Source organism: Mugil cephalus, chromosome 7 (assembly GCF_022458985.1).
Source record: "Mugil cephalus isolate CIBA_MC_2020 chromosome 7, CIBA_Mcephalus_1.1, whole genome shotgun sequence".
Taxonomy (NCBI): Eukaryota; Metazoa; Chordata; class Actinopteri; order Mugiliformes; family Mugilidae; genus Mugil; species Mugil cephalus.
The window spans coordinates 23,729,433-23,750,710 of record NC_061776.1 but is presented as its reverse complement, the minus strand read 5'-3'; the positions used below and the strand labels follow the sequence as shown (position 1 = coordinate 23,750,710).

At 43.2% G+C, this 21,278-nt stretch overlaps 1 protein-coding gene across 3 annotated transcripts in view; it reads left to right on the top strand.

Moving 5' to 3' along the window:
* Window positions 1-21,278, top strand: part of slc6a9 (solute carrier family 6 member 9) — a 77,928-nt gene that overhangs the window by 16,271 nt on the left and 40,379 nt on the right. The window contains exons 1-2 of one of the 3 annotated variants that reach the window (XM_047589158.1): window positions 3,492-3,630; window positions 4,821-5,107. In XM_047589158.1, coding sequence (XP_047445114.1) covers window positions 5,090-5,107 — 18 coding nt within the window. In that variant the 5' untranslated portion in view covers window positions 3,492-3,630; window positions 4,821-5,089. Of the gene's footprint in view, window positions 1-3,491; window positions 3,631-4,820; window positions 5,108-18,719; window positions 18,978-21,278 lie in introns of those variants that run through there. The other 2 variants (XM_047589157.1, XM_047589156.1) reach the window with 2 other exon arrangements.

Genomic DNA, 21,278 nt, shown 5'->3' with positions numbered 1-21,278 from the left:
CTGGTACCCTATGCCCTATGGCTGAAAAAAAATCGTCATTTTCTTCATTCATTCCTCCATTAAACTATTTAATAATTTACTCACAATTTCGCTGATGAAAGAAACTGTCAGGGGTCTATTTTACTCATGGTGCCTTAATTGCCTTCATTAGAATCTACTCAATCACATTTATTAAAGCAAATAAAGCTCAATTACGCTAGAACAGTCGTCTTATACAAATCTAATTAGACTTTCAATTTTGTCATACGTTAAATATGAGACATTCTAACTGATATTATGGCAGGAAACATAGTTTTTTTTTTTTTGGTTAGAGGACTGTGGATCTAATTTACGCCAGGCACTGCGTAGTAAATGTGAGACTTTGGTGTTTTTGCTGCCTTGTGTTGGTGCTTTGAGTAAATGCAGAGCAGCTTCATTGGCCAAGTATGCACAAAAACACAGAAATAACTGTAACAGTGTAACAGTGTGTATGGATGAAGCAATGGGCAGAATGTTGGGCATTGAGGGCCTTACTCAGAGGCACTTTAGCCACAGATGTAGTGGGGAGGAAAATGTAAATGAGGTGTTGCCAATTAACAACTGGGCAAAGGGACACTTTTACTCTGTGTAAACTGGGTTGTGATCATTCAAACTGAATTATATAATAAGATATGTAATGCACTAAAGCACATCTTTAAATGTGCCTTAAGGTGGGTCTTTATTTTGGTTGTATTAGGGCTGTGAATGGGTTTAAATATTTAATCGCAGTTTTTAATACTTTTGTCAACATCTCAGTGGCTCTGAAATCTCTGCTCTCAGCTACAGATGTGGTCATAATTCTTTGGACCCTTCAGTTAAAGAAAGAAAAACCCAATGGAAATGGAAATAACATAAAACTGACAAAAGTAATAATAAATAAAAATAAAGGATAAAAGTCTAACATTGCTTTTGAATTGTAGTTCATCAGACTAATTTTAAAAACCAAACCAATGAAACTGGCCTGTACAAAAATGATGTTCCCTTAACTTAATATTTTGTTGCACAACCTTTTGAGGCAATCACTACAATCAAGCAATTCCTGTAACACACAATGAGATATCTGCCCTTGCTGACAGGTACTTTGGCCCACTCCTCAAACTGCTGCAGCTGTCTCAGGTTTAAAAGGGGCTTTCTGTAGACTTCATGTTTCAGCTCCTACCAAAGATGCTCAATAGGATTTAGATCGTGGCTAATTCACAAAACTTAGTCATTCTTTGGTGTTATTAGCTGTTTGTTTTGGGTCATTATCCTGTTGGAGGACCTGTGACCTACGACTGAAACCAAGCTTTCTGACACTGGGCAGCACATTTCGCTCCAGAAAGTCTTGATAGTCTTGAGACCCGAGATCTGCTGCACAGATTCATCAGAGGTCGGGAATGCAGCGATACAAAGGCAATTGCATTTAGCTTATCACTAAAGTGAGCTAAAGCGTGCGGGACAACTTTAGTTCATCACTAACGACACCGAAAATAGCTATCAAAGGGTCAGGCTGCAGTGTTTTGCCAGGTATCACTGAGAGTGATTTAAAGATTGAAGACCAGAAACTATACAAAGATAGACATGACCGAAACATGTGTCCCAATGAGACAGGAGAATACTGGCTTATAGGACAGTTTAGTGCAATATTGGGGTACAATTTAGACAGTCTATCGTTAGAATAACACAACCTGTGGAGGTCATGCCTAATACAGAGGGAAGATGTGTGTTAATGTTGTGTGGTACTTTTCCAGCTGTCTTCTGGTATTTCTGCAACTTCTCCTTCCCATGCTGCTTTGATTTTGTACCACGTATGAGGGCAGCTATCCAGTATTAATGCATATATTTATGATATTACTCTTTTATTGAGTGAATTTACATTAAGAACTAAATAGTGTAGGTTTTTAGAGGGGAAAGATTTAGAAGCAAAACTGTGGACCTGGAGATATCTAAAGTAATGAGACGTTGGGAGATTATATAGGAATGTAAATGATGCAAAGCCATCATCGGTGAAGAGATCTTGAAAGTAGACCAAGCCACTTCTGTATCAAACTGCAAATGCCTGATCTATTTGAGATGGTGCAAAAACATGATTAAACATTATTGGAGAAAAGCTACATATATTTGTCAAATTAAAATGTTTTCTGAACTGACCCCAGATCTCAATCGAATTTTGGACCATCAAATTAGAGTTTATTTCAAGTGCTTTCATATTTAGTGGGAGAGCGGCGGTCAAAATTGAAATCAGGGAAACTGGGATTGTAGTTCTCGTTCCATATCTGCCTAAACCGGGCCCTCCTTATTTGTGAACATGGTGATTGTCAGTTTGACAATGTTACCTGCCCAACAGTAAAAATTTAAACCAAAACCCTCATTATTTTATTTATTTTTTTTTTTTTTGATGATTCACAATGAACCTCAATTCAAAAGCAATGTCACATTTTCATTAGTCCATTTTCAGCAAATTTTGATTTATTATTACATTTGTCAGTTTCAAGTCATTTCAGCAGGGTTCAGGGTTCAGATTTTTCCTTTTCAATGTACGCGTACCAACAATTTTGTCCATAGCAAATGCAGATAACTTAGTTCTTTTTGAGAGAAACATCTGGCAGGGCTTTGAAACTGAACTTCCTGCTCGAAAAAAATATTTCTGCTGATTTCCTTGTTTTTGTTTTGGGATTTTCATCAGTTTTGAGACTACAGAGCATACTACTTTCGCCTGCAGGGCAGAATTATTTACTACAAGTGCCCTTCAGATTTTGCTTTTCACACCATTACTACTGCAGTGAGTGCTGCCAGACCTCCTAAATTACACTTGGGCCTTAGTCATTGCAATAAAAAAAAACGTAATTGTGTTAGTCACGTCTCAGAAGTTGCAAAATGTGTATTATTAATGCATTCATTTTGTCTGGAATGGTTTGTACATCCTCTATAGCCTAAATTTCTCAGATCCTTACACTTAAGGACAGAAGCACGCACAACAGTGGGAGCACATTTTTACCTACCATCATGGAAAAAGCAACCCTGGACATGGTTGGTTGGTTGGAAAAGGAAGGTTGTGCAAGCACAGTATGTTCTTGACAAACTTCCTCTCCTCCTTGGCTATTTGCGTCTGGCGTCTGGACAGGTATGTGTGTCTTTATCTTCAGTGAGTGCAAGGTTTTGCATTTTCTGCCGCACCTCCCAAGCCCCTTTAGTCAAGCTCATTGATTTATAAGCAGTATGCTGTGATAAAATATAACCTTCTCATCACAGCATTTAATTCATCATTAACTGGACATTTATGTCTATGTCAAGGTTCTACCATGTCAACTTCTGCAGCCTGTGCTTGGGAGCTAATTATTTAGGCCTAGCTGTTTAGGCAGCAGGAGGACTAACAGACACGTCAGATCTCAGGGTGAGTTCGATGTAACTTCTCGCCGCCACTCCTCCTGCGATTGCCCAATCGGCTTGGCCTGACTCTTGTGTACATACATTAGCAGAGTCAACCAGTGGGATGTAGACAGAGCGCTGTGGTCTGATCATAGGTGGGAGTCTTGGCACCAGTTTGTTTCTCATAACTGAGCTTGTCCCGTCCTGTTTCATATATAGAAGTTGGTGTTTTCCTCTCTTTCTGCAAACATCCTCTTGCAAATGGTAAGGTTGAGTTTTTAACCTAGTTTTGTTTCTTGTCATCTTTTCATCAGTGTGCAGCCTGCTGTGTATGATGGGTGCCCCGGGGCCTTTTTGAGTCCCTGTAGGGTCCTTTACGCGTGACAGACGGAGTATGTGCATGCGTGTGTGACACTGAATGGTGGCTATATTTGGCCAATTTGTTTTGTCTCCTTTGAGTGCTTTTAGTTCACTGTTTAGGGTTGTCTCTATTCACTGAGTCAGTGATGGAGTCAGATGCGCCTGTGTGACACGACAGCCGAAAGGATTAAACCATTGATAACTGATTACTAATTAAATGGTGGACTTTTTATCCTAGCAAAAACACCAAATATTGAAATCCAGTGTGAGAATATGGGACTTTTCTGTGTTTTATAGCTTGTTTTTAAATGAAGCGGCTTTGTGTCTTGTTGGTTTGACATGCACTAAGTCTTTTAAAGATATCACCTTAGTCACTGGGAACCATTTTAAAGATTAATAAAGAGAAATTATTAATGAGTTAATCAAGAAGAGAATCTGCAGATTTGTAAATGGAAATAACACTTTAATTAAGCACCGGCCTTCAGAGAACACTCCATGCTTCCTCTCACAAACAGCAGTGTAGTGCCGAGGGCAAACGTCTTTGAAAACGTACGGTTCATATTGATCACAGGTGAGCCATTTTCAGGGAGGGAGCAAAAACGAGGGCAAACCAAAAAAGATGAGTATTTCCGGAAAACTTTCCACTCAATCCGAAAGTATTTTCTGCCACCTCCTTCTAAATCCAGGCAGAGTGTTCTTTTCACAGTTTGGCTTCCATACAGCAGTCGTCAATGGGCAGTCTAAACGTTTCCCTAACAGTTAATCTCTTTACACAAAAGGGCACTTTGTTATGGCAGCTGCTTTGCTACAAAATGCAAATCTGTTACTACACGTTTTCAAAATTCTTTCTCTGCATCCTTTTCTCGACGTTTCCTTAGAAGTTGTAGTTCCGCTTCTTGGTTAATTGAACTTTGTCGACGCTGTATTTTCATTTCTGCACCTCCAAGCTGGTTGTGTACCGGGGAACTGTTTTGAACGTGGCCCAGGGGACAAGTAACTAAAAAGTGTTGCCTTGCCCCCCCCTCCCTCCCCTCTCCTTCCCCACTCCCCTCCTCCCTCCACCCCTCTCTGCCTGTCACATGTTCTTTTCACAGCATAGAAAAGTTTCTGGATTAGGGCAGAATTAACACAAAGCAGCGACGCCACTCCAGCTACACTCACAAACAACGCAGGAGAGGAAAGAGGGGGGACAGAGACAGAAGCGAGCGACGCGACGGGGTGAAGACACTCGAGTGAACCTCGGCCACCTCAGAAAACTTCCAAATCCGACAGACGAGTCCATCCCAGACAGAGAGAGACAGAGAGGCAGAGAGAGAGGCAGAGACGGCAGCAGAGAGGATCTTTGCCGACAAGGTCCTGAAGGATGGAAGAGAAGCAGTTGGTAAGTTTTACTTTTCAGTCAACAGTTGCATAGGTACTTGTGTAAACACGGATGCAAACACATCTCAGCTGTATCACACTGGTCGTATGCACCTGCTGATCCACCAGTTGAGTGACTCCTTCCCTCCGCTTTTCCTGAATCAGAGGCCAGGGTTTTTTTTTAATAGCTTCACTGCTCCGTGTGATCACTCAATAGGCTTTTATATTGAATAGCAGGGGGTTATACTGACACTTTCTGATTTAATCTAATTATCACAGTCATCATCTTAAAGCTTGCACTGGCTAAACCGAATAACTGAGTGTTTGTTCTGTTGGTGTTGGAGTGCCAAGCTGTCACTCCCTGCTGCTCCCCAGCTAACTACACGTCACCCATCCCATAAAGTTCCCAAACTTTGTCCTCATTTGCAGTCGCAGAATCTCCCCTTTCACCGCTCTACGTTCACTGTACTCCGCTAATCTCGTTTTTCCAGCTGCGGCAAACGGTAGCCATGTTTTCAGTGTTTTTTGGCTGCTGAGAGGAGATGAGGCCAAGAGGTAAATGTGTCAGTGTCAGGCCTGGTGAAGCTTTAAATAGAGGTTTGGCGTCATTGGCAGTCGGGTCACTTCTCCTTCTGTCTCTCTCTCCCTTCAGTCTTAGTCCTTCAGTCTGTCTTGAGACGGCGATAAACACAAAGTATGAGCTCCAACTCCCTTCTGACATTCTCGCTTGTTTGAAGCCTCGCTTTCCTCCCTGATGACATTTTTTCTCCAACGCCGCGTCCTTTCAAGATACATATCCACGTTAAAATGCATGCAGACGGTGTGAACTTAAGAGAGGGACTTTATCAGTCTCGCCTGCTCTCTCCTCGCAGTTTGAAGGTGGTTGGAGGATGGAGATTTAATTCCTGCTCTCATAACTTTTTTTTTCTGGGTGTGTTAAGGTTAGGGAACAGATTGCAAATCAGTCCTTCGAATAGTTAGGCACAGCTTGAAAGTTGCAAAAAAAGTTCAGTGAGGTTTGATACAACTTATAATGGGATTCAAAAGAAATTTAAAATTGACTCAAGTTGAATATTTGAATACAGTGCACATCTTGCCCTCGCACACTCTGAAGTGTTTCTCGGGATAGATGAATCAACAGTAGTATCTTATGTGTCTGTAATCACTACCTTGACTCCTCAGAGCCACTAGAGGCAAGTTCACCAATAACGAATGAAACTTTGAGTTTGTTATTCCGTGAATCCATGAAGTGTTTTGCATCTAAAATCAACCTCTCAAACAAAGTACAAAAAATCAACTATTTGAGAAAATGAAAAACGCTTCTAGTGAAAGTAAAAAAATTGAATGGATGTGACTCAAATGTGGGAAAACCACACAAAATGGTGTGATCCATATCATGCTGTGTTAAGCAGCAAGTTGTGTTGTTGGCAACAGGCAGCAAGGACTCGTTTTCTTTATTGCTTCCTTCTGATTTACTTGGTTGCTGACTGTAAATAAGGCAGAGGCCCACGTGTACATTGTACAACAACTCCAGCAGTGACAGAGGACTGCTCATGCACACTTCTGTAGAGCACGTCTTGTGACCGGACACTTCTCATGGCTGGGGCCGTTGTCTTCAGCAGTTGTGGACAGTGATGTCAGTTGTGGCGCGGAGACATCAACAACGGATGAAAGAAAGTGTGTGTGCGCGACAGTGACAGAATCTTGTTGTTCCTTTCTGTCTCTTCTCCTCCGCCCTACTATGCCCCTTAAAGCAAGATTTTAGGAAAACACTGATATCTATTTATTGTTAACCCATGCATTTTGACCTTCTCTATTTCTAAAATGTAAGAATTGTTCAGGTTTTTTGTCAATATAACATGTCTTTGTTTTTTTAGAAGTTCCTGCCCTTTGTTACGTTCTGGTTACATTTATTTATATGGGCCCAGATGGTTGGTGGATGGACCAGTCACCGTAAATCTCAGCACACACAAGGCGCTTGCTTCCTGCTACCGCTTGGCTCGGGCCGATAGCCTTCTGCCGGGACTCTTTCTGTCCAAACTTAATTTCCCCGCTCGTTCACAGCAGTCAAAGGGAGCCCCATCTCCTCAATCTTCTTGCGCTGTCTTTGACTGCCCTGGAAGCCACCACCACTTCCACTGAGCGGATGAGCAGATGGTGCCCTGGCACAAGCTTTTACTGGACGGATAGCTGTCTCTTTGTTTTTCCTCCTTAGTTACGTCTTTTACGCTGGTAGTCTTTAAAGTGTCTGCGGTTTAGATGTATGTGCAGGGATGTGAGAGTAGGAGGAGAAGGAGGAGGAGTTGGGCTGAGGTTTTGCTTATTTGTCTGCTCAGTGCTGTATTCGTACGTCTGGCTGTGCAGACCAAAGCTGCCCCTCCATCACTTTCAATGCCAATTGGAGGAAAAGGTCACCTAACCCTGGCTTTGGATCAGAGTTAGACATTGACAAGCATTTTAATATTTAATCCACAATTTGTAAGATTCTTTTAAAGTTTGGGGTGTTTTGTTTTTTTCAACTTTTTAACACTGTCACACAAAAAAAGTTTCATTTACTATCATAAAATTGTTGTTACAACACATTCTTGAAGCAGGGTCTCGGTTTGTAGATGCTACGAAATCTTGTTCCTGTCTTGCCAGATGCTTTTTGACCTAGATTCCCTGATTTCACATTTGACCCTGTTAACATTGAGTACCTGCCAAAGGTGTAGTGGTGCTTGTATGCAAGTATCGGGTCTATACCTGTGGACAAGAAGTTTTACAGTCAGCTCAAAGTAATGCTCATAGTACAGTCCTTCAAGTAATCTATGGTGTACCAGAGACTAATGTTTCCTGGGAGGAGGCTTTAAGAGTACGTAATTCTAACTATTGTTTAATGCTGCGTTTATTGTTCAGGTTTGCTGATATGATGTCTCGTTCTGTACAGTCCGTACAGTATTTCACTTGATAAATGACAGTTAACTGAAAAAGCTGAATCACAGTCGTCAGATGGGGTTCCTCACTTGGTAACTGTGGCATAAATACAGTATTATTCTTCTTGTATTCCTGTTGTCTTTTTGAAGGTTAGACGTGAGCTGTGGCTGTCACGATAATGACATTAATGGTTCAACTGATCCCCGTCAAGTCTTTGAATGATTGCATTTCTTTGGCTACGTTCCCTCATTTTCAAGCACCTTGAGATAAGTCGGGGGGACTAATTCTCCCCTCTGGTGCCATTAAACCGCAGAAGAAGGGCAACTAATGAGATGATGTCAGAGTCCTCAAACTTCACTCAGAGGAAAAGACGGTGGAAATGGTGATGTAAATATTACACATTACTTTAGTTTCACCAAGAGTCTTCAGGTGACTGAAAACGATTGCCCACATGAGTGTGATCAGACGAATATCAAGTAGTAGTTTATTTCAAACCAAACAGACCAGGAAAAAACGTGGACATTACAACACAAGACAACCACCTTGGTTTGAAATGGGTATGAAATATGTAATAACTGTGACACGCCTCGGCCAGGCAGCGACCTCCGTGTCTGAGCGATGAAGCCCATGCAGAAGTTCAAAAAATCACAGTTCATTGAGTGGCCTCTTGAGCCTGACTCCAAAAGGGAGCAAATCCCCATAGACCGCCATGTTAAAAAGTCAACTTTACAACATTATTAAACATGTTTACAGCCTGGTACAAGAAAAAAAAAGATTTTGGTCTCAATAGTTTATGTCACTATTCATGACACCTGTACGGGACCCCCATGTCCATATTTAGACAATCCGGGTGTGGGCAGAGATTGTTGTTAATGGATAGAGGAAGTAAGAGGGAGGGAAGACATGCGGGCTGGAATTCAACTTGCAGTGTAGAGAGGGCTATGGGGTCCCCCCTGCACAACCAGGTGAGCCTCATGACACCTACATATAAACTACATGTGGTAGTGAGAAAGAATGAGTTCGTCCCACATTGGGCGATAATAGTCGCAAATAGTGGACCTCACAGCCTCAGCCTCCGCAAAGACGGGGCACGCAAACACATAGAGATCACACTTTCATGTACATATGAGATATCTCCACAACTTCTTCAAAATGTGTAACCCTGCCATCCTCACCACCATCAGGACACACAAACAGTTTATGTGCTTACACAGAATAATCGCTGATGATTATTCTCAACATGATAAAATCTGTTTGTGATTTATGGCAGAAACTTTTGCACTTTCACAAATGCAATCAAACTAGACCATGTGGTAGTCCAGGAGCTGGACACACTGGGCATGTGTTGGGTCTACTTAACAATAAAACTTTCTGCTCGTGTGCAGATTTTTTGCGTATTGCCCGTTAAGTGTTGACAGTGCTGACACTTATTGCAGGTGAAACCAGACGGTTTCTCTGCTGCTATCTCTCTCTCAGCACTCGTGTAAGAGACGTATTGAGTGGCCACTCAGTGTAGTTAACAGCAGTGCTCAGCAACCGTGTTCACTGCCTCTGGGGCGAGGAGCCAACAAACAGATGTGAGCACAGAGGCACATAGAGAGCTCAGAGGGCTAGTGGAGGGAGAAGTCATCATGATTTCTCTTTTCTGATTTCACTCCACCCCCCTAACTGACCGGCTCAATGAAAGGGGGAAGGGAAACAACAAAACAATACAAGCATCCTTTCGGGGCACAGGCAGCGCCCAGCGTCAGCTTAACAGCAGCCACTGTGGCGAGCGTACAATTGAGAAACAAGGGCCACAGATGCCAAACACGTCCACTGCTGGGTTCTCTTGAAAAGGTAACCCACCACCAACCAGCCTCCGTGTATGTTCACACACTCACACACACATAGCAGAGAGGGAAAAAGGACTCCATTGTCTTTAAGACCTTTAGATTTCCTTTGGAAAAGCCAGTCAGGCTGAAAATTTCGTTCTGATTTTCTTCCTCTGCCCTTCTTTTCCTGGTTTAATGGATCTCCCTCCCTACAACTCCCTAAAAAAGACAAGTTGGTTTTCAATGAGGGGTGTTCACACTCTTCCTCCCTTGTCCACTGAAGTTGGTGAAATTATGGACAGGGCTCTGACATTGTGTCTGCACAACGGGGCTCCTAAATCTCCTCCAGATTCTTTTTGTATTATTATCATTTTCAACGGTTTCCAATTGAACTCTTTTCAAAGGCCTATTCAGAACCATATTTAGGTAATTTGTTGCGCTTGAACCCAACCTGCTCCCTGGCTATGTGTGTATGTGGGTGTTGAATGGCAGCTATAAGCCTGGGACGTGGGGGGGTCTGCTTTTCTCAGGGCTTGACAGCCCTGCCTTACACACACCTCCCATGTGTTATTTATCACTTTTCCTCCCCTCCGTGTTTCCTCCTCTTTAGCCCCTTTTGGACATGTGATCAGTAACATCGGGGGTACATCTGTCTGATGAAATAAAGCTTTTTGGCTTTTTTTATGAAAATGATTATGGAAAAGTTCCACATTGACTCTGGTCAAATGTGACAGATCCAGGTGCCGCTCTGCTGGAGAACAGATGCTTTTTTCTGTTTTGTTTGTTTTTTCCTTCCTGCAAGCCGATTTGATCACTGAGCGATGATACACAAAACTTCCTGATGTTGGCTGTTGATCCTCACAGCTTGATCGGCCGTCCTTATTGCTTGCAGTGTTCACCACCATGACCTTAACGTAATTTGGAGTGATTCTGTACAAGGCACAACATGTTTACATAGTACATCATCTCTCTCTCTCTCTCTCTACACGCTTAAAGACTGGAGGATAATTTATGTTGTGGTTAATGACATATCATTTGCACGGTCTTATTTCTAACCAACAACTGTGAACAATATTGTCTCTTAACTGGCTCCTTAGCTGCTAGATCTCCTACAGTGATCAGAAGATAGTTGCTAAATTGACCCTGATTCCAGTTTTCTTCTGCTGACATTACCAGCTGTGTCTGGGTTCGTGAAAGCAGTGGGATTAAAAAACAGTTTTGTTGAGCTACAACGCAAGGAGCAAGGCAAGGCACTAAAACACACTACACAGCAGAGCTGGGTGGTAACTATTTGTTGACACTGTTCACACGTGATACATCGTTATAAAAATGCAGATTTAAAAATAGATTTGCCAGTGGGGAGAAGGTGTGGGCTGAACTGGGAACCAGGATATCTTTGAGAATAATTTGAGAGAATCGAATTGAGAATTGAAGTGAAGACAGTCACAGTGAAGTTTGCACTTTTTAAAAATAAATCATTACATATAAATTGGGAATTTCGATCAGCCTTCAGTTGTTCCACTAATTAATGAATCGACTAAAGACGTTTTATGCTGTACAGATTTTTGTGTTCAGTATTTAGTGACTATTTAGTGATTTTTGGAACTCTTCATTTGAGCATCCTGCCACTTTAACCAGAGACAAAATCTACCCGTCAGCCTTTGGTGCCTGACAACTTTTAGAAAGATGTAGAAAGAAAAGAAAAAGTAGTAACATCAGAATAGCCTAAACTTCACACGTTTTCTTCCTGTTTCAGTAAACCTTACATCCTACTGTAGTACATGGCTGCTTTATATTATTTCACACCCTGCAGTATGTGTGTGCATTGTGCATCTAGAGAAGGCAGGCAGACAGACACACATTCACAGATATTTCTGGCTTTTGGTGTGTCTGTCTGTTCCTATATGAAGCTTGATCAGCGGCACCTTGGACAGTGCCTCGGCAACGTTTCACATCTCTGCCTGTTTCTTCTGCTCTTGTCACATTTTAATTGCGACAGTGACTTCTGCCACGTGAGGCCAAATTCCCTCACATGTCCCTCACTTTCATACCCAGCAAAGGTCCCATATGTTTGTCAAAATGTGTACGTTGTGTGCTTTTTCCCGCCCGATTTGTTCCCATGCCTTCTCTCCAATGAGCCCCGCTCTCCCCGGGGGTCCGAGCCGAAGCCTCACGCTATTTATACAGACCAAACAGCTGGGGCCCTCCCAGCCAAAGCAGCGAGAGATGGGGGGGTGGGGGGTGGGGGGGTATCGGGGGATGGGTGGAGAAATTATCATGGAAACTTCAGGTTAAACCAAGCGTTGGAAATGTCTCTCTGTTCTCTCGTTTTTACTCTCTTGTTTTCCTCTTCGTCATTCGTCTTTCTCCCCCGGGTACCCAAGGCCTGGCTTTGCCGGGTCGTGTCCAGTTCAGGTCAACTGGACTGCTGGACAAACATCACTCATCCATTTGTATCTTCTCCATTATTCCAGTTCCGCCTCACTTTTCTGTTTCCCGAGTTTCTCTTCATTTTCTTTTTTTTTCATTATTTACTCTGCAGCTGATGTTTTTCCTGTTTTTTCCTCTCTGAAACACTTTCTTTCCCCGCTTCCAGTTAAAGAGCTGCGTGTTTTGGACTGAATCAAAACGGTTGATTTTCCTTCCAACTGCGCTTCAACACATTTTTGTCCTTTTGTTGCAGTGGACAAAAACGAACTGCTGTTGCAAAACTGATCTTTTTGTGTCTCTTTCCTTTTCTGCTGCTCTGTGGCTCCTGTGGTGCTTGTCCTATTGTAAACCTCAACCCCGTGAAGTCCTCTGCTCACTGCTCTTCCCTTCACTTTTTCGACCCCGTCTTCTCACAAGACTGCTCTGCCCTGCACTCTCTCGGTTTTTGCCTCGCCTGAGTCAGTCAGGATGGAAGAGAAAGTCAGGCTTATCGTTGCCTCCTTCAGTTCAAGTCCCCTTCCACAGTCAGATAGCCCGTCACAGGCATGCTGCGCTAATGGGAGGTGAAGCTATATTAACCTAATTGCTCTAAGGGACAGATATATAGATTGCAGAAGATGTAATAAGCCGAGGCATGGCTATTGGCTCCCCGCAAGATTATGTCTTCAGTGTGGAGGCAGGTCGATGAGTGGATGTTAAGATGTCGTCCTGTGAGGCAGGAAAAAAAAAGTTTATTCACTAAGATGAAGCTCAAATCAAATCCAAACCAACAGCTGGATTGCAGATTTTCAAAGCTCCTTCATAGGATACTCCTTTGATCATATGGTTGATTTGAGTGAAAACTCAAAGAGCACCTTTTTCACCAAGGATTTTTGTAGACAAGATAGATTTAGACTTCTGCATCAGCTTGACATTAGTGGTACACCATAACTCTGCTGTAGTGCACCATGCACCTACTTAGAAATTTAACTTCAAGTCGTGTTGACCTGGTCCTCAAAAACTGTGATTGGCTCAAACTGCATTTCTTCATGGTACGATACCTCAGTGGCTAAACAAGCAAAGAAATTCATACGACATGTCTTCCCTCTTCCCTCACTTGCTGTAGTGATTTCAGCAAAAGTAACTGTTGTCCAACATCGATTAGCTCTAAGTCCAACACAAGCCGTTAATTGTCAAGCACTTTAAATTACACAGAGAAGACTCAACACAGCTGACTAGGGGCTGACTAGTGTGTTAGTGTTAGCGGCGCAATTACAGAACCATGCACCAGTGCATAGTACAGGTACTTAATAAATCAGTTACACCGCATTTCACCCAGATTTGACCTGAGAATGTTTCCTTGATCGTTTCTGATTGGCTCAATGAAAACCTCATGCTTCTAAACCTCATTGAGAGGCACAGGGATGCAATTTAAAATTTGTGCCAAAGTTACCGTAAGTGATTCCTTGACCCGTAAAGGTTTAACAAATCACTTTGAGCTGCTGAACAGGATTTCTAATCACAGCTTAAAATCAACCATATTTTATTACCTTGATTTGGAAGCATAGTTAATAACCTTACTAAGGAGCTGTGGGACCCGGGTTGCATTAATCTTTAAATTATTAGTGCACGGTCTTCAGTGAGGATATTGATTTGGCACAGCTGGAGCTCAAATTGTAGGTTAAAGGTGAGAAATGCCTTTGAAAGTGCTCGTGTTGTTTGTGTTCCTTGTTGAGAGATTAAGTTTAAGATCAATGCCTGTGTGAGCTCATCGACACAGGGATTGATCTAATAGATGTAATAGATGTTGACGTGTGTTTGGAACTTATCGGAAAAGCCTTGAGGATAAAGAAGATCCATTGTGGCCATATCAGTGTTGTGCTCTGTGCCCACGTCGCCATTTGTCTTTCTACTGATGTTTCCCCGCTTACATGTACAAACCACCAGAAACCACACGTATGGTTTCTGGTCACACTTTTCTCAGTTGATTAGTCAAATGGTAGGGAGATGGAACCACAATCATGATAATCTGTTCAATTATTTTTAAACTAAAATGATCATGCAAAAAATCCTGGCAACAGCTTTGGATATAAAATGGGAAGTTACTACTTTTCCTCTCAGTCCGTGAATCCTTGTATTTCCAGTCATCCAGTAGAGGGTCAATGAGGTTTCAGTGTCATGAATATGCATTGAAAATCCTAACTGTGCACCCTGCTATTCTCTCTCGTAGGACTTGTTCTGTTCTAACAAACACATAAAAAAGAGATAAGTGAGACATCTAACAAGTTGGTGTTATTACCAGCAGCTAGCATCTGTGCGTTTCTAATTAGAGTTAAATGACCTAACATAATAGGGCAATTAGTTAACAAAACAAGTTCACCCCCTCCCCTCCACAAACAGCCCGCTGCAGCCACAACAAGCAATTATTTTAGGATTTGTTTGTCCCCACCAAAGTCATACTGAGTTTTCACTGATTGCCCCAACACTTAATGTCTTCATAATTAAAGTTTAGTTAAGTGTATAGCTTGTTACGCCTTTCATTAGATTTGGCCTAATCTGGGGCCCACAGACCCTACAGAGGCGAGTGAGAAGTAGCTGGATCCCCATGGAGGAACTAATGATCTGCCATAGTTTAGCTGTCAATTGGGCACACATTCTCACACACACATGTACATGTTTATCTTTTCATTGACATAAGACATTCCCTAGCCTATAACACTAACCATCTCAAGCAAGTGTGTAACCCTAACCTTAATGTAACCTTTGTGCCTTTGTCCTAAAACCAAGACAGTGAAAATGTTTCAGCCCTCACAAAGTTGTGGGGCCCACAAGAGCGACCCAGCCAGAACAACATGGCTCCACAACGTCAGTATTCTGTTTCTATTCTGTTGTTAGTTTGGCCCAACAAAACTTTTGGTCCCACACATGAAAACACACACACATATATATGCCTGTACTGTTTTAATAGTGTGCCATGTCCCTAAAATAGCGGAACGAGGACCAGTGACCTCAAACTGCAAAAATGTTTTCACTCCAAAAATGTCAAACGAAAGACTCATAAGCACTGAAATGCATGAACACACATAAACATGCTGCCTGCAGCATCTCAAAGCTGTGCATGTGCGTGACTTATTAGTGACATGCAAACAGGCTCACACACAGAGGGAGCGCTGGCTCTAACAAAAAACTAAAAAGTTCAACTTTCTGGTGAGAAAAATACCAATGCTTGCATGCCTGCTACACAAAGGTTACCTTACAAAAGAGAAATAAGGCGTTCACTGAAAAATTGTGATTCTCACAGTAAGCACACTGCCTTACATTTTGCCAGAATTATGTTTGTGAGTAAGTGTGTCCAAACTACACAAGTCTTAAGCATAGATAGTAGTCTTTGACCCATAGTAGTTTTAGATCCTTGTCAAATGACCCTGCGATTAGCCCAGGATTTTATCGGCTCAGCTCGGCTTCGGTGTGAAAAGGAATTCTATGTTGACCCGCTAATTTACACGATGACGTGGATGTACCTGTCTGTCACATTCTGATTTTGTCACTGGACGGCTTGTCAGACTGTCAGTGCGTTTACATGCACAATTACATGCATAATTATTGCCTTAATCGGACTATAACAGGAGAATTCAGGTGCAAGTGCAGTTTTCCAATCGGATAATGCATTTGTGCATGATCCACACTGCTACTGCCACTGCGCTGGCGTGTGACCCGGAACAAAAACATCCAAGAAAGCCAGTCACAGAATAAGAAGATAAACAGAGCTGCTAGAAGAACTGTTATCGCGCAACTTACCTGCACCAGAAGTAGTGCGCACATTACGTACGAGATTAAAAACTGTAGTATTATCCGCCTGGTTGTTTGAAATGCCGGTCTGCCGCATGAATGACTTTTGTTTATTATATGACGTAATAGGTCAACCAGAAAACGGGCCGTATTAACATGGTATTATCCCGCTGAAAAGACACGTATCGCCGCCTAGCGCGGAGGAGGAGAACAGTTAATCGATTTTCTTGTGCTGCATGTAAACTGGGACAAGGACTGTAGTCAGAAAGTCAAATTTTGAGCATAGCTCGATTAAGCTCTGCATGTAAACGTACTGACTGTCATTGTAGAAGCTCCAGGGCTACAAGCAGCTCAAAAACAGAGCAAAGTTTCTCCCATAAGGGTACGATCTCTGAAGGGCAGACATTTTTGGCCATTTTCTCAATCAAACAAATCGAATGTGTTGTTACATGATAATTAATGGAAGCGCATAGGTGAATTAGCCCTAAGCCATGTTCGGGAAATCGCCCCGGTGAATCTTGATGTGAACTGCACATGTGCGGCTGTGTTTATATACAGCTTTTATAGCGATATGGCACACTTCTTTATCGATCGTGGCGGTGCAATGGAAAGACCGTGAGATCTGCGAGCTGCTCTGCATCCTGGAGGAGAGAAGCTTTGGCAACTTAAATGTGTAATGATGACGTTGTCGGTGCAATGACGTATGAGAGGGAGGAAAAAGCAAGCACGCAGCTCCCACAGTGAGGGGCCAGACCAGGGACTGTTGGCGATGTGAAAGAACACCAAAGGCGAGTCGACCCAGGTCTGAAAATCCCGGTCAACCCGATATAATTCGACTAGTTGACTTCCATTTTTATCTTTTAAATTTACGCACATCATATGTGTAAGCCATCCAACAGTTCAATTCAATTGGTCCACCTGCACCCTCCAGCTGTATCAGCTATCCACTCCCTGGTGTGAACTTAAGGACATATAACAACGCAGACCATACACAGACTGTAGGACCGCAACTGACCGCACCTCCCCAGAAATGTAACTGCATAACTGCAAATGTAACTGGCGGCGCAGACTGCAAGAGCTGGGATTGGTCCACTTAATATTTCTTTTTCCCAATATGAGTGAATTAAAAATCGAGATGTAGTGTTTAATTAAGAGGACTCACATTGGGGAAGACCAGCAGCTCAGGACTATGAACATTCTACAATTTACAACCTGTAAATTAATTTAATTAAGTTGCATTTCCATACGTCTTGTCTCTGCTTCCCAAAACTGAGCAAATACCCATTGAAAACGCCAAATGACGCAATCACAACAGTATAATAGCACCTCTTGAACAATAATTTGTCTGTTCTAAATGTGTCAACATGTGTCCGGAGCGTTTGTTTTCATTGCCCCTAGTACTTCCTCTCGGCACACTGAATAGGGCGGGTATATGCTAATGACTCTTTTATAGCATCCCATGTGAGATTCTAGTGGTCTGAATTGATAGACAAATGAATAGCATCCTGTCTGCGTTGCTCGTCTCGTGTTGAACATAACAGGAGGGCCTGCACTCAAGCGGCAGCAGCCATTGTCCTCGGCTATCGAACGCCCATTAGGCCAACTGCCAGTTGCCTGTCAACTTTTGACATTACTCACACCACATCCAGTCAGAGTAGTGACAGTGAGCGACGTGTTGAAAGACGCCGTCTCTCACTGCTGCAAGAGCGATGTGTTTGTCGATCTCTCAATCACCTCCCTATTGTGGAGGGGACTTTTTTTTGGGTATCCATTAGCCATATGGTGCAACAATGTGTGCATCAAAACAGAGGCTCGGGAGGGTAGCGCTTGAATTTGAAAGGGTGTAACTCTGTGAACATTGCGCGGATGAAGGCGAAGTAGGAGGGCTTGGGCTTGGCCGGCCTCTCAGTGTGACATGGCGGGGGCCCGGGGGGCATTGGCAATGTCAGGGTGTTGAGACGGACGAGGATTTGGAAGAGTCAAGTACTGCTGAAAGGGAAGTTGTTGGTGGTCTGCAGAGTTGCAGCAGCTGCCTCTGAAAACAAACGGAAGAAATAAGTGAGACAGAGAGAAAGTGGGTGGGGGCAGGGGAGTCCGGTGGAAGCCGTGCGGTCTCCTCACTTGTGGGCTCCTCACTTTTTTTGTCTCCTAACTTTAATCTGTTGGGAGAAAGAGTTAAGGAGAGAGAGAGAGCTTGGCTGGAGCCCATGGGTCTTCCAGACCTCCCCCCACTTTACTCCGGCCAACTAAACTAGAAGTTCAACACCCCCCTGTCCCCTCCACCACTGCCACCATCACCATGGGTCCTCCTCTCTCCCGCTTGCTTGCTCTGTATTCAGCCTAGGTGCTGGAGTGACAACGAGCCATTCATTGTGGAGGTAGAAGGAAAAGACTGTGGATCTCTCCTGTGTGTGTTTTTTTTTTTTTTTTTTTTGGGAGGTGGTGGAAGTTGAGAAAAGTGGGGAGGTGGAGGGCATATTCCTGAAATTGTGAAATTCGACAGAAAAAAGGGGGCAGAAAGAGAACTTAAAAGGGTGAGGGGAGGAGGGAGGGAGGGAGGGAGGGAGGGAGGGAGGGAGGGGTGAGTAAAAAGTAAGAGCGCAAAAGGAGGGAGGGTCGGATGGAGGGGAGGCAGTGCTGGAATCACAGAAGGAAGGGAGGGGGGAGAGAGAGAGAGAGAGAGAGAGAGAGAGAGAGAGAGAGAGTGGGCTACCATGCCGAATGAGCAAGAGAGGCGGAGAGGAAGCAGAGCTCCATCAGATGAAATGAGGTGAAAGTAATTCAGGCATTAATCAAGCCAGGGCAAAAGGGAGGGTATAGTGTGTTTTCTCCCCCCTCTTTCGCTGCGGAACTGAAAGGCAAGGTGTGAATGAAGGAGCCTACAGTGGCCAGCAGAGAAGCACCACTGGGTCACAGCATCAAATCATGTCTGAGTCAAACACCATTGCTGCTTCCACCGCAGACCAGGTCAGTTTAAGATGTCATTTATTGTCATGTTATCCCTTTGTCTGTTTCTTTTTGTTTGTTTTTGTTGTACTCGCAACGGAAGTGAGCGCGCATGATGTTTCTTCTGTGTTTGCCGCACCTCACGCCGGCTTAAGCAGAAGGAAACATCTTGGTAGAAGACTTAGAAAAGGGGACTGCCGGGAGTGTTGGACAATTGGAACAAAATACCAAGTTCCGGTCTGATGTATATCATCTTTAGGTCCTAATTCGGAAGTAGTTAGAGAGAGTTTCTAAGAGCAACTCAGTGAGTGTGTGTTTCTTGGACTATCAAAGCAACGATTGTTTTGCCCGGAGCTGCCTGGACAACGGTACAGGGTCCTGAAAGAATTGAATTCATCAAGACAAGCTATTGTCTACGCCGCCTTATTTTTCGGTGATCATTCAGGGGGTCTGTGACGACTCAATACCCCCCGCACCACGTGAGGAGGGGGACGCAGCTCTTTAAAAACCCGACCACGTGTGGCGGCCCTGAAAAGTTTTATAAGTAATTGCAGTGGGAAGTCCGGGCAGTGCTGTGAGATGGGGTTGGTAAGGAAGTGGGCTGGTCTGCCGTGTGTGTGAAAGAGAGTGACAGAGTAGAAAGGCAGAAGTGTCCAGAAAAGGCCGATATTTATGCCCCCCTCCTCCTCCTCCCAACCGCCTCCCCCCAAAAGCGGCTTTAATTGCACACTTTGGCAGATTCAGCCTTCGCTCGGCTTTCTTTTATTAACTGTCGACTGACTCTGAAACACTTTGAAACAATTAAATCCTCTGATCTGTTTAAGATAAGATATACAGTTGCTTCCATTATGGCAGGTAAAGACAAAAAAGGTGCGTGTGTGTGTGCGCCCGTGTGTGTCTTTGCCTTTGTGTTTGCGTGCATCCGACCTTGCTGCCGGCTTATGTTGTTAGCCAAGTCCTTGTCTCCTGTTTCCGATTGCTACCGTCAAGGCTGAGTCAGCTTGCTATAGGCAAAGACACACACACACACGCCTACCAGCGTAGACACAAATGCTAAGAGTTTTTTTTTTTTTTTTGTGCGCTCACACAACGAAGACACCAGCACAAAAGATGCTCAAATTGCTCATGTACAAAATACAGGAATGGAAGGTTGTTGTGGGTGGAACGTTGAAGATATTTAGAGCTCCAGAGGATGTGTATATGTGGTGTGTGCATGCCGGAGCACCAATTACATAGGTGTGTTTGTGTGTCTGCAGACTGAGAACAATTCCCTAAAGCAGTGCTCACAACTCACAACAGTCCCCATGCTAATCCTCTGATTCTGGATGGATCTTTCAGCGTGAAAACCTTATTTCCCTCAAAACGTTGACTGACAGGACGTACTTAATTCCTCAGGACTTGCAAACAATGTTGCCCGCCCATATGGTCCATAATTATGGACTCCCCCTCTACGTCTCCTGACAAATGTTCGCTTCAGCACCAGTGGCCAAGCCACAGATAGACTTTTCTAATCTGTGGTTACCGTGGACAAGAATTAGTAGGAATTCTTGTGATTTGTAACTTGGTAGAATGGCCGTCCTCCCCACATTGTCTTATCTGATTTGTTGGGTTTAGTTTATCTGTAGCAACACGTATTCTGCGGTTAAACATTAACTTTAACTTTTTTTTTTTTTTTTTTTTTAATCCTCAGACAGACTTCCTTTACTCTTGGCGTCATATATCATAGGTCATTCTCAAACTTTTATCATCCACCTTCAGGATGAATGTTTGTATGAATGTATTCATTTTCCTTGAACTCAGCAAATACTCATTACATTTGTAACACATTTGACATCAGTCACTAACACGGATATCAGAAGTCAAATTGTATTTCATTAAATTAAACCAGAGACTCTGGCTAGTAGTTGATGTCAGAACATGAATCATATTTATGCAGCCTTCAGTTTAGTGAACATTCCTCTCCCTCATAGTGAGCACTGCACAGTGTAGCTGTCCTTGTTGCATATCAAGCTGAAGGGAATGATTTAATAATGTGGTCCTATTTGCACAACGGGAATAAAGAAAGGAAGACTGGTCTTTGTTCACACAAGCACATTATGTTAATATTTATTTATTTATTTATTTAACATTAGTTACTTCATAAAACTCACACCATGATTTTAACGTTGTGCTGTTAGACGCAGTGACTGATAAATCGCCAGTAATAAAGGCAAATATAGACGTTGGACGTCATTACCCAGGACACATTGTGTGTTCGCACAACCAAAGGAATGCAGCCAAATGCTTCTCAGGCCACCTCCAAATGTGGTCAGAGATCGGATC